Here is a 14,868-nt window from a genome sequence, read left to right on the forward strand (position 1 = left end):
TATAACCTATTTGGAAATGGCTCCAATGCAAGAAGGGTTGAATTTAATGTACTAAATCAAAATTGGGAAATCAAAAGGTTATATCTCCTCAAATTTCAGAATAAACAATCACTAGCAAGTTTTCCTACCATTAAAAACTCAATCATACCCAGTAATAAGCTTTAATGACTTCCACCGTCGATATGGATATCTACATGGTCAGAAAAAGAACATTGCTATATATATATAGAGAGAGAGAGCCAAACTAGAATTAGATCGATTGAATTTGGACTCAAATCTGATCAAATCAAAACTCTATAATAAGGATCATATATCAATGATTTAAATCATTGAATATGATCTACTATTTCAAAATTACTTGCATACCAAAAATTATATGATTTGAAAATCTCTAGTCTATACATTAAGTAGCCAAAAATTAGATATTTTAAATAAAATTAAATTAGATATATTTTTTGATCACTTGATGCATAGATCAGGCTTCTTTAAATCATATGATTTTTGATGTGCAAGCAGTTTTGATATAATAAATTATACCAATAGCTTAGATCATCAATGCAAGATCTCCATTGTTCAGTTTTGATTTGATCGGATCTAAGCCCAAATCTGATCAACTTTATCCAAATCTACTTTTATATATATATATATATATATATATATATATATATATATATATATATATATATATATATATATCCAACCTGTAATTGATTCGATCCATCCCTAAACTGAATATGGATCCAATTGTTTGATGGTCAATGCATAGATTAAAATGTGGATTCAAACCCACTGGGTCCAGTTCTAAGTTTGATTGCCTAAGTCCAAACCAAACAAATGAACCAATAGATAGAGTTTGAATTGGGCCCAAGCCGAATTGACTTTAGATTGGGCTATGGGATAGGGATAGAATATTTTGAATTAGATTTGAGCTTAAATATAGAGCTCATATGTTTTTCGGGTAAGACTCAAGCATACCATTGGCCCGAGCTAACCCAAGCCCCAACTTGGGCCCAAAACGAAGCCCCAGCTTAGATACTTATTTGTAAATTGTTTAGAAAATAGAAATATCATTTCCTATTATATTGTCTATTTGCTTTTATAATAAGCATGTTTCTGATCATCAAATGGTTGCTAATGCGAAACTATAGTATTTCATTAAAAAAATGTGAAGCTATAGCACGAAAACATCGAAACCGTAAGCTTAGATTGCGTCTGAACCAGCTTCATTTTTAGTCCAAATGGGTAATTTGGGCTGCAGACCGATTGGATTTGGGTCAGACTCGGGCTTGAGCTCTGATCGGGTGTGGACCGGATTTTTTCTAAAAGTTTCCGGCCTAAACCCAGACTGAAGCCCAAAACACTCAGGCCACGATTGAATGGCGAAGCGGCCCAGCCCGGCGCGGCTCGTTGCCACCCCATTTTAGATAAATGACACTGCGTTTGCAACTTCCCATCCAACTCGACCTGCCAATCATCTGCTGGTCTCCAGTGTCGATGGGGGGAAGAAACGGGCTCTCCTCTCCTTGTCTACCCCGCCTCCCCTTCCTTCTGTTCCTCCTCCTCTTATCGGTGGCGGTGCTTACGGTGGCGGCATCGGAAAACGAAAATAAAGGCTCCTCCCTCTCCGCCTCCGAGGCGGAGGCGGCGGTTTCCCGATTCCGGGAGTACCTCCGGATCAACACCTCCCAACCGGACCCCGACTACGACGCCGCCGTCCGCTTCCTCCGCGCCCAGGCCGACGACCTTGGCCTTGAGTCCGACGTCCTCGAGTTTGTCTCCGGCAAGCCCCTCCTTCTCCTCCGATGGGTCGGCCGTATCCCCTCCCTCCCCGCCCTCCTCCTCAACTCCCACACTGATGTCGTCCCCACCGAGCCCCTCAAGTGGGCTCATCCCCCCTTCTCCGCTGCCCTCGACCCCGCCACCGGCAACCTCTACGCCCGAGGATCCCAGGACATGAAGTGCGTCGGCCTTCAGTACCTCGAGGCCATCCGTCGGCTCCGTGCCGCCGGCTTTGCCCCTGACCGCACCATCTACCTCTCCTTCGTCCCCGACGAGGAGATCGGAGGGAACGACGGCGCCGGGAGGTTGGCCGCGTCGGAGAAGTTTCAAGAAATGAAGGTCGGAGTAGAGCTTGACGAGGGACTGGCGTCGCCGGGGGAGGAATACAGGGTATTCTACGGGGAGAGGAGCCCATGGTGGCTGGTGATCAAGGCACGGGGGGCGCCGGGGCACGGGGCGAAGCTTTATGACGGGAGTGCGATGGAGAATTTGATGAAGAGTGTGGAGGCAGTAAGGCGGTTCAGGGCGGCGCAGTTTGATTTGGTGAAGGCCGGGATGAAGGCCGAGGGGGAGGTGGTGTCGGTGAATCTGGTCTACCTTAAGGCTGGGACGCCATCACCCACTGTAAGTTTCTTATAGATATGTGATCTTTAGCTAGCTGCTAGCTGTGATGTATGTAGATACGTTCTATTACTACTTGTTCTCAAGACAAAATGGATTGACTGGGTATTTGTTTCTGATATTATGGTCGTGAAGTTCGCTGAGTCATAGAACATGTGGTGAATTGCTCATGATACGTAGGTTTTTAGCAGTTCTGTACTGTGTTTGTGCAATTGAATATAAAAGACAACTTAAGAGAATATTGAATTTACTCGATTGATTCATGGTAGGCAGTTGGGGTTCAACACACACACACACACACACACACACACACACAGAGAGAGAGAGAGAGAGAGAGAGAGAGAGAGATTATCTTATGATCGGGCAGGTTGAGACTTCTTTGATTCTCTTATAGACAGATTGGTTTCAGAGCTGCGCTTATATTTGTACTCTTGAGCTTCTTGCCTCATTTTGATACTCTTATCATAATAAATGGGTCTTCATTTGTCCTTTATTTCTTGTTTGTTATTGAAGTGTTGAAAGAAAAAAAGAAAATTGGCATAATAAAGGTCTATGAGTAGATGCATGCTTTACAATATCTTGATGAAGGTCAACATAATCCTTTCTAGACCTAATTTTGAGGAGATAGAATATGTTTCTTTTGCAATCAATTCTGATCAAATTGTGATAAGGCATAGTTTTCATGGCAATAAGTGTGGGGATGAGATGGTAGATCCTTGAGATGCAGGAATTTGATTTATGAAGACTCAAGCTCCTACTTCATAATCTGGAAGGAAATTTAGCTTTCGATAGCGATGACTAATATATGTTTAAGAGTTTGAAAAGTTCTAATTTGACACCTTTTAGCAAGTAGTGGTGTTCGACATTATTTTATTTCTTGTACTTATGGGTGTTAATTCTTCCTATCATTCACTGCCATTTTTTGGGATGCAGAATTCTTCATGTGAATATGTCCCATGGCTTCAGATCATGTGATTGGGATAGTCTGGAGTCAATTATCAAAATGGAATCTTGAGGATCTTAGTTTGATATCATAGGTTTTGCTGGCATGTTACTATTTTTGTTCCTGGTAGACAAGGATATTAGAGGTGGTAAAATGGTATTGTTTCTTTCATTAAATGGGCGATTCTTGGTTAAGTTTCTAACATACTTTTCTCATCATCACTTCCTACAATTTTGCCAACATCTAGTATTTCATTAGGTCATCCAAGTCTTTGGATCCAATTAATTTCTTCAACTTGTTATTGATGCACCAAATGTTTAGAATAACCATGATGTAGATGAGAAGAGTGGGGAGACCAGTCAAATGAAAGCAAATCTTCTTCCTAAAGAAATAAATTCACATTTCCAAATAGCATCATCTATTAGAATACTAAAGAGTGCTATTCATATAATGCCTGCTAATCTCTAATTACCAAAGTTTTACCTCTACACATTGTAGGAGATATCTCAAAATTAGAACCCATATATCTTGCCTTGTTGTGGACTTGCTAATCGAAGCTTGTCACATTCACCTTGACAGCTTTTGCATTTTATATGATACTTAAAATCTACAAACCATTCTAAGCACTCCAGGAGTACCTGAAAACAAATAATTCAACTAACTCCCTCCCCCCCCCCCTCCCCTTTTGAATAAGGAAAAGATTGTGTTATGCAAACTGGAGGTGGTTCGTGGCTCCAGCCCTTTCATTGCTCTCGGATTCTCAAGTTATTATCTCTTAGAGGCATTGGTAGAGCACCTCAAAACAATGTGTAATCTAGTTGATTAGCAGCGAACACAGGATCACCTATTTTTCAACCTTTAAAACTATGAAATGAACCTTGGGATCTATTGATGAAGACTGAGTTAATAATCAATGTATGTAACTAAATAACAACCCCATCCGCTTGCAAGACTCTTTCTTCAAATGAATTAAGTCATCCCTATATCACATTATCATATTCTTGCTGCAAAGCCATTGTCTTAAAGCAGGTCATGACATCATGTCAATGGTTCCACAATTTTTTTTTTTTTTTTTGATTTTGACTCTCAACTTTGTGGCCATGCTTCTTGCAAGTATGATTTGTGGAAACCTTATAAAGCATAATGACTTTATTGACTATAAGCATGAAATTTATTTCTCATTCTACAACATCCAAATAAGAAAAGTAGGCACAGTGATTTTTTGTTCAGTACTCACGAACATTATTATCTTATTGAAGGCCTTGAGGAGGTTGTGAAGATGAATTTGAGCTTTTTCAGTGACAGGCTTTGTCTCACAACCGTGTCTAAAAATTTCTTTTTTCAGGGTTTTGTCATGAATCTGCAGCCTTCTGAAGCAGAGGTAGGCCTTGACATCCGAGTCCCTCCTAATGCTAATACTGAAGCACTGGAGAGACGTATTGCTGAAGAATGGGCACCTTCATCACGTAATTTGACATTTGAGGTAAGGAGTACTTACTCTTCATATTTAAATAGTGTTTATGATGCGTAACTGTCTATAAACTTAACTCATAATAGATGCAATTCCTTACTTTTATTTGAACCTCTCTTCCGTCAAGAGTTAGATGGATCATCCTTGTCATGGACAGCAAGCTGAGATCTCTGGATTCCTCTTAAATTAGGCTGTTAGATAATTTTCTGAAGGATTGACATCCTACGCCACATAAATAAACTTTGAAGAAACCTAGTTAGTGGAGCACTTAAGTAATTTCCTTTTGGTTTATTACCACTAGTTGGCTATCTGATCCAGGGCAATCATTGGAAGAATGGCATTTAAGCAGAGTATATTTGGTTCACTCTGTTGCTACTTTTGACATTTGATAAGTAATACTCATAGAGAAGATACAGGGCTTTAATTTGATTTCATCATTCAAGCTACAATGAAATTTTCATAATTATGAATGTATCCGGATTCTATTTCGTGGATTCTTTTGTTGAAATCTAAAGGAAATTGAAGTTTAACAGAAGATATGAATTGCTTTATGCAGGAATGTATATATGTATATGTGTATACATATATATGTATGTATGTATAGACACGTATGCATGCATTGGAATTCTATTTAGTGGATTCTTTTGTTCAAATTTTGTTGCTCTAAAGGAAATTGGACTTGAGCACCCACACACATGCGCGCACGCATGCACACCCTTTTAGAATTGTGGATTGAGTGCTGGTGGCCCAACTCTAAGTCCTGCCCACACTACTTTTAGAATTTATTACCTCAATAAATTGGGTGGGTCCGGATAGCCCTTCATATTGTCTTGGAAAAGAAAGTCATCTGAAAATCATCATTGGCAAAAAAAAAAAAAAAATCTTGCTTATTGTGCTATCTCATTTTGGTGGTTTTGAAATGGTGTGACTTTATAGTTCTTAATATGTCATGCTTGGGCAGTTTAAGCACAAGGTTTCTGTGCATGACATGTTTGGAAAGCCAGCCATTACGCCTGCTGACAATTCCAACCCATGGTGGATGCTGTTGGAAGAAGCTGTGAAAAAAGCTAATGGCAAACTCGGTAAGCCAGAAATCTTCCCAGCCTCAACCGATGCTCGATTTTTCAGAGAACGAGGGATACCTGCCTTTGGCTTTTCACCAATGGCAAATACTCCTATATTGCTTCACGACCATAATGAGGTTTGTCCTTCTGCCCCTGTTATCAATTTATCCACGTTCCTCTTTCATGATGTGGTGTTTTTCTACAAGAATGTTAGCCTTGTTGTATGGGGAATGAGACTGGAATAGCAAGAGAAATGTAAGTATCAAATGCTTAGCATAAATTCCATTAAAATGGTCAAGAATGTTCCAATCTTAACTTGAACTGGAAAAAAATATTTAATAACAGAAATCATAACAACTCTAAGGCCCATTAATTTTATTTGTATATTATGTGGAAGATATGTATTTTACATAAATGATGCATGCGTGCAAGCTCATTTATATAATGCAACTATTCATTTTCCATCTGCATTTTTTGCTTATTGTGAGAAAAAAGTTTCTTTTTTTTGCTTGAACTTTCAATAATAACACCAATTTTTACGTTTATAGATCCATTAAATTGCAATTTTGTGCACAGGCAAATAAGGGCCGGTTTGGTTGTATTGCTAGGACCCTGTTTTACTTTTATTTTTATTTTGCTTTTGTTTCAAGTATTCCTAAATCACATACATGTTTGGCAGTCACACATTCACTACATTTTGAAAAACAAATAATAGAGCTCTTTCGTGTTTTATTTCTGTTTTCAATTGTCTAGACTTTAAGAAATTTCTACTACTTGAAATTTCTAATAATTTGGAAATTGTTATCATTTGAAACAGAGTGCAACAAAAAGGTTGCAGACATTTTTTTTTTGGATACTGATGCTGTTTTTCTGGTTTCACAAACTAAAAGAAAGAAAACTAGTGCAAGCACACCCGAGCAGACCCATAAACTATAGCAGATATACCCATATTTCTGGAATGTAGAGATTCTGTAAGTCAGTTTCAAGTAGTAGATTTTTTGGTGTCCATGGCAAATGCTGTGCATTTGATTGATTAGGAGCCACTAAATGCCATTGCAATTGTTGTTTCACTTGTACATGGTAAATACCATGCAAGTCATTGATTTGGAGCATATGGCTAATGCCATTTTATTTGAAGATTGACTCAACCATGTCTATGATAAGTTGATGACTTTGATGCAAGTGCATCAGTTTTTGAACTGAAGTTAAATTAATATTTTTGAATAACCTTCACGAGTACAAGTTTTCAGGCATTATTATTAAGAAAAAAAGGACTGGCCTGGCTGTCGTGCTGCTTAGCCTTGAAAAACAGGCTGCTCATTTTAAAATAGTCAATATTGAAAATTATAAAATAACCAGGGGTTTTTTGAACAGCCTTTGCAAGTACAATCTTTTAGGCATTATCATTAAGAAAAGGGGCTAGCTTGGTTGTCATGCTGCTTAGCCTTGAAAAGCAGGATACTCAATCTTAAGAATTTAAACAACAGGTTAAAATTAGTCAGTATTGAAAATTATAAAGAAATGTTGGGTTTCACCACCATTCAATACTTGGATTGAGAATGAAACTAATGCTTTTCAATATTTCCCCCTTTTTTTTATTTTTTTTGATATCTTAGCTGAAAATAAATATCTACTAAGAGGGCCAGTTTGTCTAGGCCTGCTACTCCAACGTTTATTAGCTATTCTAGATTTTCTTTAATCATATTTGAGTCTTAGATGCCACTATGAACATCTGATATATGATCTACAAACATTTTGCAGTTCTTGAACAAGCATGAGTATCTGAAAGGAATAGAGATATATGAGTCGATCATCAAAGCATTTGCTTCTTACAAGGGTGACGCCAAGGATGAAGAATCAAGGGCAGAGCTGTAAGCATGGAGGCTTTTCCTGTTTCTCATTGTGCAGGTGATTCAAGTGCAAGAGAATAGCATGCTGAAGGGATGACATCGAGGTCAGTGTGGTACCTAAGCATCAGGAAAAAGAAACAATGGGACTTATATTTGGTGTTAACTTCCATTAAAGATTGTGTACATCTTATGTATCGTTCAATATAGATTGAGACCCTGTATATTCAACTCCAAAGTATGTTTCAGCACCATTGCTACAGTTTTCCAGTTTTTTGTGAAATAAGTCAAGCATGTGGATGCCGTAACTGTAACCAACTAGACTAGTCCCGTATGAGGCTGATGATTCCATCTGCACCCTTTATTTCCAGAAAAGCTAGAGCTTTCAGTTTCATCTTTTCTAAATAATTCTTTTGAAATTATATCCAGGGCCATCTAGGGTCCTTTGGAGTGCCTGTCTTTATTATAACCTTCTACAGATCCTTGTAGCAAGGTGATACCATTTTAATAGGCCGCTTAGAAGATTATTTTGGTGCAATACTTAACGATATGCTCATTTCTGATCATATTCCAATATCACCATCTCTCAACCACAAAGCTATTGTCATCACTATCATTGTGCTAACATATTCTTGGACCTTCTAAGAGGATTCTACATTTCATGCAGCGGGGTCTTCATTGATCTGAAATCAAACTTACCAGGAGCTCTTCTTAATGTCATCCTGCTTCATAAATGATTGAGTTACCAGTTGAGCATCATATTACATCAATATATCCTGCATGGTTCACATAATGCTCAGTCACATTCATAGGATTGTATCTGTTTGCTTAAAAGAAATTGTTTGTATCTGTGAATGGTCAGACAGCATACACCATCTGAACCATTCCTTAAGTACATGATGCCATGCTTGTCAGGATTTTGAGATAAAGATACCTGTTTATCAAAGGATAACAAATAACTCATGGATCTCTCTCTCTCTCTCTCTGTTGAGAGAAATATTAGAATATGTATAATTTTCAACTTGCATGGTGAACTTCTCCTAAGGCCATGGAGTATCGCCCTTATTCTCCATCGACCTAAAAGAGTACCATCCTTCTTCAACACGTGCTGCATGACCGTTGACCATGAGAAAAGAGAACTCCCACGATGGTTTTCATGGATTCTTGATCCTTGATCTTCACGAGATCAAATAAAGCATCCTCTGAAACATAGCATCCGCCTTCTCTGAGGCCCCACACTTGCAATACATGTCAAGTGGAGCGTTGTAGAGAATCTATTTCTTCTCAAACTTGAGCACATGCACGCGAACTTGCTTCCCGTCTCGTCTCCAACAGCACCAATTCCAGTGATACGGGCCAAAACAACCAAATCCTGAGCGACCATCTCATTAAAAGCTCGTACTCATCTCTCCAAACTTGCCAACGAGGCAACTCTCTCATTGAAAAGTCCATACTCGTTCACCAAATCTCCAACTTGGGTAGATATCAATGAAAGAACTCCCAACAAAGACATCCAACTATAACTCTACTCTAGAGACAAGACGGGTCTGTAACATCCATTGCTAATTTCTTGTGGCTAAAAAATGGTGCGAAATAAAAATAAATTTTAAATTTATATTTTTATGCTGTACACGTCTATATATATTCTGTACGTATGTACACTGGCATACATATATTTTTGTAGCGATATCTTGGAGAACCGTGGCCATCACATTGTTTAAATAGATATTGTTGTATGCTAACAAATTTTGCAATATGATCCAAGTTTAATACTATTTTTTTTTTGTAAAAAAAAAATGCGGCTCTTTCTGTATGGGAAACAAAGTGCTTCAGAATCAAATGCTCGCCAAAATAATTCCCTCTTCACAAACCAGATTTTTCCGTGCCACACATGAAGGTAAGGCCTGCCAGATTGGAATCATTCAAATTCCACGCTTGAACTAGGATCCAAAACAAGGAAGTCCAAGCACAACTTGATGGTTGTGACCTACTTGCTACTGAATATTTACAATAAAACAGCAGGTGAGTGTGACGTTAAAGGTTGTGTCACATTCGAATTCTGATGTTATATGTGAAGGTCCAAAAAATTTCCCTTTATTTTGCTTTGAGTTTGAACTCCTTCCTCCGTCCTAGAATTGGTTTATCATGATCAGAAATATTCATTAAATGATTCAAATCATTAAATCAGCTCAAATCAAATCATTTTTATCAGATGTCTATTTGAAAATAAAAATGATCTGATTTATTTTATAATTTTATATAAAATAATTTAACAGTCTAGTCTAATTTTTAAAAATATTAGATCAGATCAATCCATAAATATAATATATATGTATATATATACTAATATATAAATTTTAGAATAGAATTTATTTTTGATTGGCTGTATATGTAATCTCTCGGTTTTAAAAACTGAAGTTGATCCAAAAACTATCACGATGATTTCAATTTTTATTTAGCTCAAATATTTTTTTATCAAAATTTTTCATCTTTCGATCATAATATATAAATCATAAATCAAACTAGGTTAAACCATAATTTACTAATCTAAGTGACAAAAAGATCTGATTTTATTTATAAAATTGATAAATTATTATTTATTGATTTGATTTAAAAATATTTTTAAATCAGATCAAATTAGATCGTCTACATCCCTCCTTGTGATATGGTCCAAAAATGTGAAGTGAAGGAGGAACCTACATCTAATCTCTAGAACTAATGACGCAATTTAAAACTGTATTTTATGGAGGAAAAAGAAAAGATTTTATTTTCAACGGAACCAAAAAGATTTTGAAGCATCTCCTCAAGTCTCCTGTACATGACAGAGTTTGAGATTCGTGCACTGCATCGTGTATTCCTGTCTCAAAGTTTGATACCATCTACCGTCATGATTCGCGAACTTTCTGGCAAATTCCCTCCCATTATCGTAGGATCCACTTCCCGGCTTTCCCTCCCTTCCCCTATCTCATCCTCCATCATCCCTTCCGCCCTTCGCCTCTCCCACAGTTCAAAACCCTAGCTGGAAAACATGGCTTTTTCTGTCGATCATCGCCGGAGAACCCAGAAATCCGGTGAATTCTAGACCCTTAGGAGGAGGAGAAATCTTGGGGCTTGGCGGTGACTCGTGGAAGGGAGGTATGTCGCTAAGGATCAAGGCGGTGGTGGACAAGTTCGTGAAGGAGTTGACGGAGGCTCTACAGGCAGACATCCAGGATCGAATCATGAAGGAGAGGGAGATGCAGAGCTACATCGAGGAGAGAGAGCGGGAGGTCGCCGAGCGCGAGGCCGCGTGGAAGGCCGAGCTCTCTCGCCGTGAGGTAATTTTCTTTTTACAAAAAAAAAAAAAAAAAGGATTTTTATGTCGAGGAGATCAGGAGTCGTTTATTTACTTCTTCTCTTCTCTTGTTTTGATACGAATGCTATTCTAGTTATGCTGGTGCCAGAAGTAAATTATAATTGGAATTGAAAAGATTGAATCTTTTTTCGCTTTGGGTGGTGATTCGGGTTTGCCGGGGTGAAAATATTAATGTTTTTTTTTTGTTTAGTTATCAACAGTTTCTAGTGGTATGGACCAAAATATAAACTTCATACTTGGAGCTGAGAAAAATAGAGATAAATAGGAAAAAAGATAGAAAAGGCATCGACAAATGTGGGATATACGGGAAATAGAACAGAGCTTCTTTTGCTGATTTTATTTTGTGTGCAAGTGTTTGTGTTTTTTAGAGTTGTTTCACCAATGTTTTCTGTTTTGATGATGCTAAATATATGAATACGTGAACATTATTCGTTATCTAATGATTATCACTAAGTAGTTGAAATTTGGTTATCTAGGTATATGCTAACACTAGCTTTAACTATCAGGTCCCAATGAACAACATCCATCCCATGCGTATGGTTATGTTTTCAGACGGTTGTGTTTGAAAATGTGTTTTGGACAAAATTGTCTGGACTTTTTGTCTAAAACATGTCTATCCAGGAATGACATGTGGTTTGAGTTCAAGTTGAATAACCATTATGCTCAGGCTCTTGAAAGAGACTTGAACAGTTCAAACATTTGCAATAGCCTTTCTCGGACAAAGTTGTTGGTGAGTTCATCTTGAGCTCTTGCATTGATGTTGTTTTTACCAATAGTGGTTCTTTGCTATCTCTTATTACTTACATCATTAATTAAGATTTGAAGAGCCAACAAATGCAAGTTGCCAATTTCAAGGTTATCTTTTTCTCACATTTGCTTCACAGATTAACTGATGGTGCATGATATTGCACCATACTTCCAAACTAGGACCGAAACCGTTCAAGCATTATAATTTCCTTTTTAAAAGGAAAAGAGAACTTTTTTTGCCTTATTGATCATTGAGATTATCATTTCCAATGCCATTCCCCTTTCTACGATAACCTTTGCACGCTTGTTTCCATGAAAATATTGTATTGGGAGTAATATATAACAAGATCTTTCTTATCATTAAGATCTTATTTTGTCAAGATAATTATCTATATTCTCTTTGATTTTTTTTTTTTTTTTTTGTAGTTCTTTATGCCTTCACTTCATTGTATGAGTTTAACAGACTTTCTGCAGTGAATGCCGATTCTCTATGGTTTGCTAATATTATGAACTTAGGAAGCTTCACAAGGTTGTCAATTTTTCCCCTTTTCTTTTCCACCTTTACTTCATCAGGTTATCAGAAGATTATGAACGTTAGGTAAATCATACTTTTTTTTGGAAGTACATTGTAAGCAATTACAGCATGCTTGACCCCAATTTGTGACAGCTTTTGTTGCCAATATACAGTTTCAATGCAAAGGAGCCAAATGATAAGATACTCTTCAGTGTTGCTTTGCTGATAATTAGGTTCTAGAGGACTGGCATCTCATAAAATGGTATAAGCGTGGAGTTTGGTATGTCAGTAAGTCAGTTATCATGGGGCAAAGTTACTCCTGTGTAAACAGAAAATTGTTGTGATAGAAGTTCGTGATAGGAAGTCATGAATCTATATTTGCAGATTGATCAAAAGGAATTCCTTTTTGTCAATCCAATTCAGACCATCAATTTTGGGTATAGTAAAAAGGCAATGATAAGAGCAAACTTTCCTGCTTGCATACCTTACTGCGTAACTCTTGTTGGACTTTGGGCTTTAATGATTCTCTATAAGGTGCCTTTATAGATCTGAAAAACCTTGGTGAATGACCATGCTCAAAGATCAACTCATACAGTGTAGAAGGTTGATAAATTTGCATTTTGGCTGTCCAAAGTAAATGTTCATGTTTCTTTGTGCAAATTGTCTGAAAACTTAATACAACTTGGCATTGTATGGCACTCATTTTTGTTTCTTTACAGACCTTGACAGACACGATGCTCATATAATGAAACAAGAGTTATGATGGTGATGATGATGTAATTAGATTTGTATTATCTCAATTTTCATCAAGGCTATATAGCATATAGTGCTTGTTGTAGTTGCTATTATCATTTGTACTTATTCAATATAGGCAGATCCAAATTTCAGTTTTAAAGACCATTTGGGTGCCCTTGGGTTTGAAACCAAGTAAGATTCGCCAATTGTCTGGCTGGTATTGAGTGATGATTTGTTTGGTCAAAACATTTCAAATACATTTTTAGAAAATTTAGCTGTGGACATCAGGATTGATTTTAATTGGAAACATGTCAAAACAAAAAACAACTGTGTCATTCCATTATTCATTTTCCATCATCAAAAGACTGAAACACCATGAAGAACATTTGATGTTAAGAAAACTTTCAAACGTTGGTTAAGTTTATCAATGAACTTTCCTATAGTTTTATGTATTATATGTTGCATTGTCTCAATTTGACAAAACAAGAATATCTTCTCCACAAACTCCCCCAAAGAGCTGACCATGGATATCTGAGCATTCTATGTGATCAATAGAGTTAATAAGCTAAATTTTCTCTGAATTTATATTAGAACTAATGAATTTTATTGGTGATCAGGAAACTGATGATTTAATAGGAGCCATTGTCCATGTTAGATGCATGTCTAGCTTATACATTTGTAGTAGCTTTAAATTCTGTTGCCTTTTAGGATAAGGAGATGATTCTACCTCCATTTACCATAATAACATTTAGCATGATAAAAATACTTGGTTCCTTGCAGGCAGAAATTGCCCGTCAAGAGGCCAGGCTGAAGATGGAGAGGGAAAATCTTGAGAAGGAAAAGAGTGTTCTCATGGGAACTGCATCAAATCAGGACAACCAAGATGGTGCTCTTGAAATCACTGTCAGTGGTGAGAAGTACAGGTGCCTTCGATTCTCCAAGGCAAAAAAATGATATTATGAGACAAATGAAGAGAATAGAGCCTAGTTTGAGGGACCAGGTTTAGAAATACCAAGGATTGAATTAGTATTGTACAAGAATCTTGGAGATTAACAATTGATATTGAAGTAGCATTTATATTCGATTTTTTGTAAAGAAAATTAGCCTAATATGTTATGGATATTCTTGTTTTCTAAAGTTTGCCTTTTGTGAGAACCACATGAGGCTTCTGCTTATGTCACCAAAGCTCCTTTTTTTTTAAATTTCTTTATCGCGAAGGACTAGCTTGATAAAAGCTAAAGAGATATATGAAGTTGGTGAATCAGGCTTTGCTATATGAAGAAAGTTGACATGGCTACCATTTTTTAGAATGGGCTTCTATACAAGTCCTACGAAGTGAGGTTTCCTAGGGTGCAATTTTATCTTCACCATTTAACTTTGTTGTTCCCCCATGGAAACACAAACTTTTTCTGAAACTGATCATATCCTTATTGTTGCCTGGATGGTGTGGGAGAGATGTTCTATTAGTTGTATGAGAAAGGCATTATTGGAGTTATTACATTGAACAATTTTTTTTTTTTCTGGAAGAAATACATTGAACAAATGTTAATAGTCTGAGTTTCAATGTGAAGTGGTACCTCATGATCATCATGTAAGCATCACTTGCCTCTGGCATCACAACATTACCGCTACATCCCCATCAGTGTGTCAAAGCTACCGCATCGGCAGTTCCTTTTGCTTCCAAATTAAATTTTCCAAGATGTCAGCTAAACAAAATGGAACAACATCTTTCTGACTTTTCTAAAGTTTAGCAAGGAGATTGTTCAGAAAGACTAAATTAACCATCTAAACT

At 37.1% G+C, this 14,868-nt stretch overlaps 2 protein-coding genes and 1 long non-coding RNA gene across 3 annotated transcripts; all 3 read left to right on the plus strand.

Moving 5' to 3' along the window:
* Positions 1 to 1,458: 1,458 nt before the first annotated feature.
* LOC105052838 (uncharacterized) lies at positions 1,459 to 8,043 on the plus strand. The gene is made up of 4 exons (XM_010933789.4): positions 1,459 to 2,403; positions 4,689 to 4,826; positions 5,776 to 6,015; positions 7,640 to 8,043. The coding sequence occupies exons 1-4, from the start codon at positions 1,495 to 1,497 to the stop codon at positions 7,751 to 7,753; spliced, it is 1,401 nt and encodes a 466-aa protein (XP_010932091.2). The 5' UTR covers positions 1,459 to 1,494; the 3' UTR covers positions 7,754 to 8,043.
* Positions 8,044 to 10,628: 2,585 nt separating this feature from the next.
* Positions 10,629 to 14,251, plus strand: LOC105052837 (uncharacterized). Its single transcript, XM_010933788.4, has 2 exons — positions 10,629 to 11,042; positions 13,857 to 14,251. The coding sequence occupies exons 1-2, from the start codon at positions 10,863 to 10,865 to the stop codon at positions 14,028 to 14,030; spliced, it is 354 nt and encodes a 117-aa protein (XP_010932090.1). The 5' UTR covers positions 10,629 to 10,862; the 3' UTR covers positions 14,031 to 14,251.
* LOC140852104 (uncharacterized) lies at positions 11,817 to 13,442 on the plus strand. The gene is made up of 2 exons (XR_012135024.1): positions 11,817 to 12,425; positions 12,515 to 13,442. It is a non-coding gene; the product is annotated as an uncharacterized lncRNA (long non-coding RNA).
* Positions 14,252 to 14,868: the final 617 nt, after the last annotated feature.

Source organism: Elaeis guineensis, chromosome 10 (assembly GCF_000442705.2).
Source record: "Elaeis guineensis isolate ETL-2024a chromosome 10, EG11, whole genome shotgun sequence".
NCBI lineage: Eukaryota > Viridiplantae > Streptophyta > Magnoliopsida > Arecales > Arecaceae > Elaeis > Elaeis guineensis.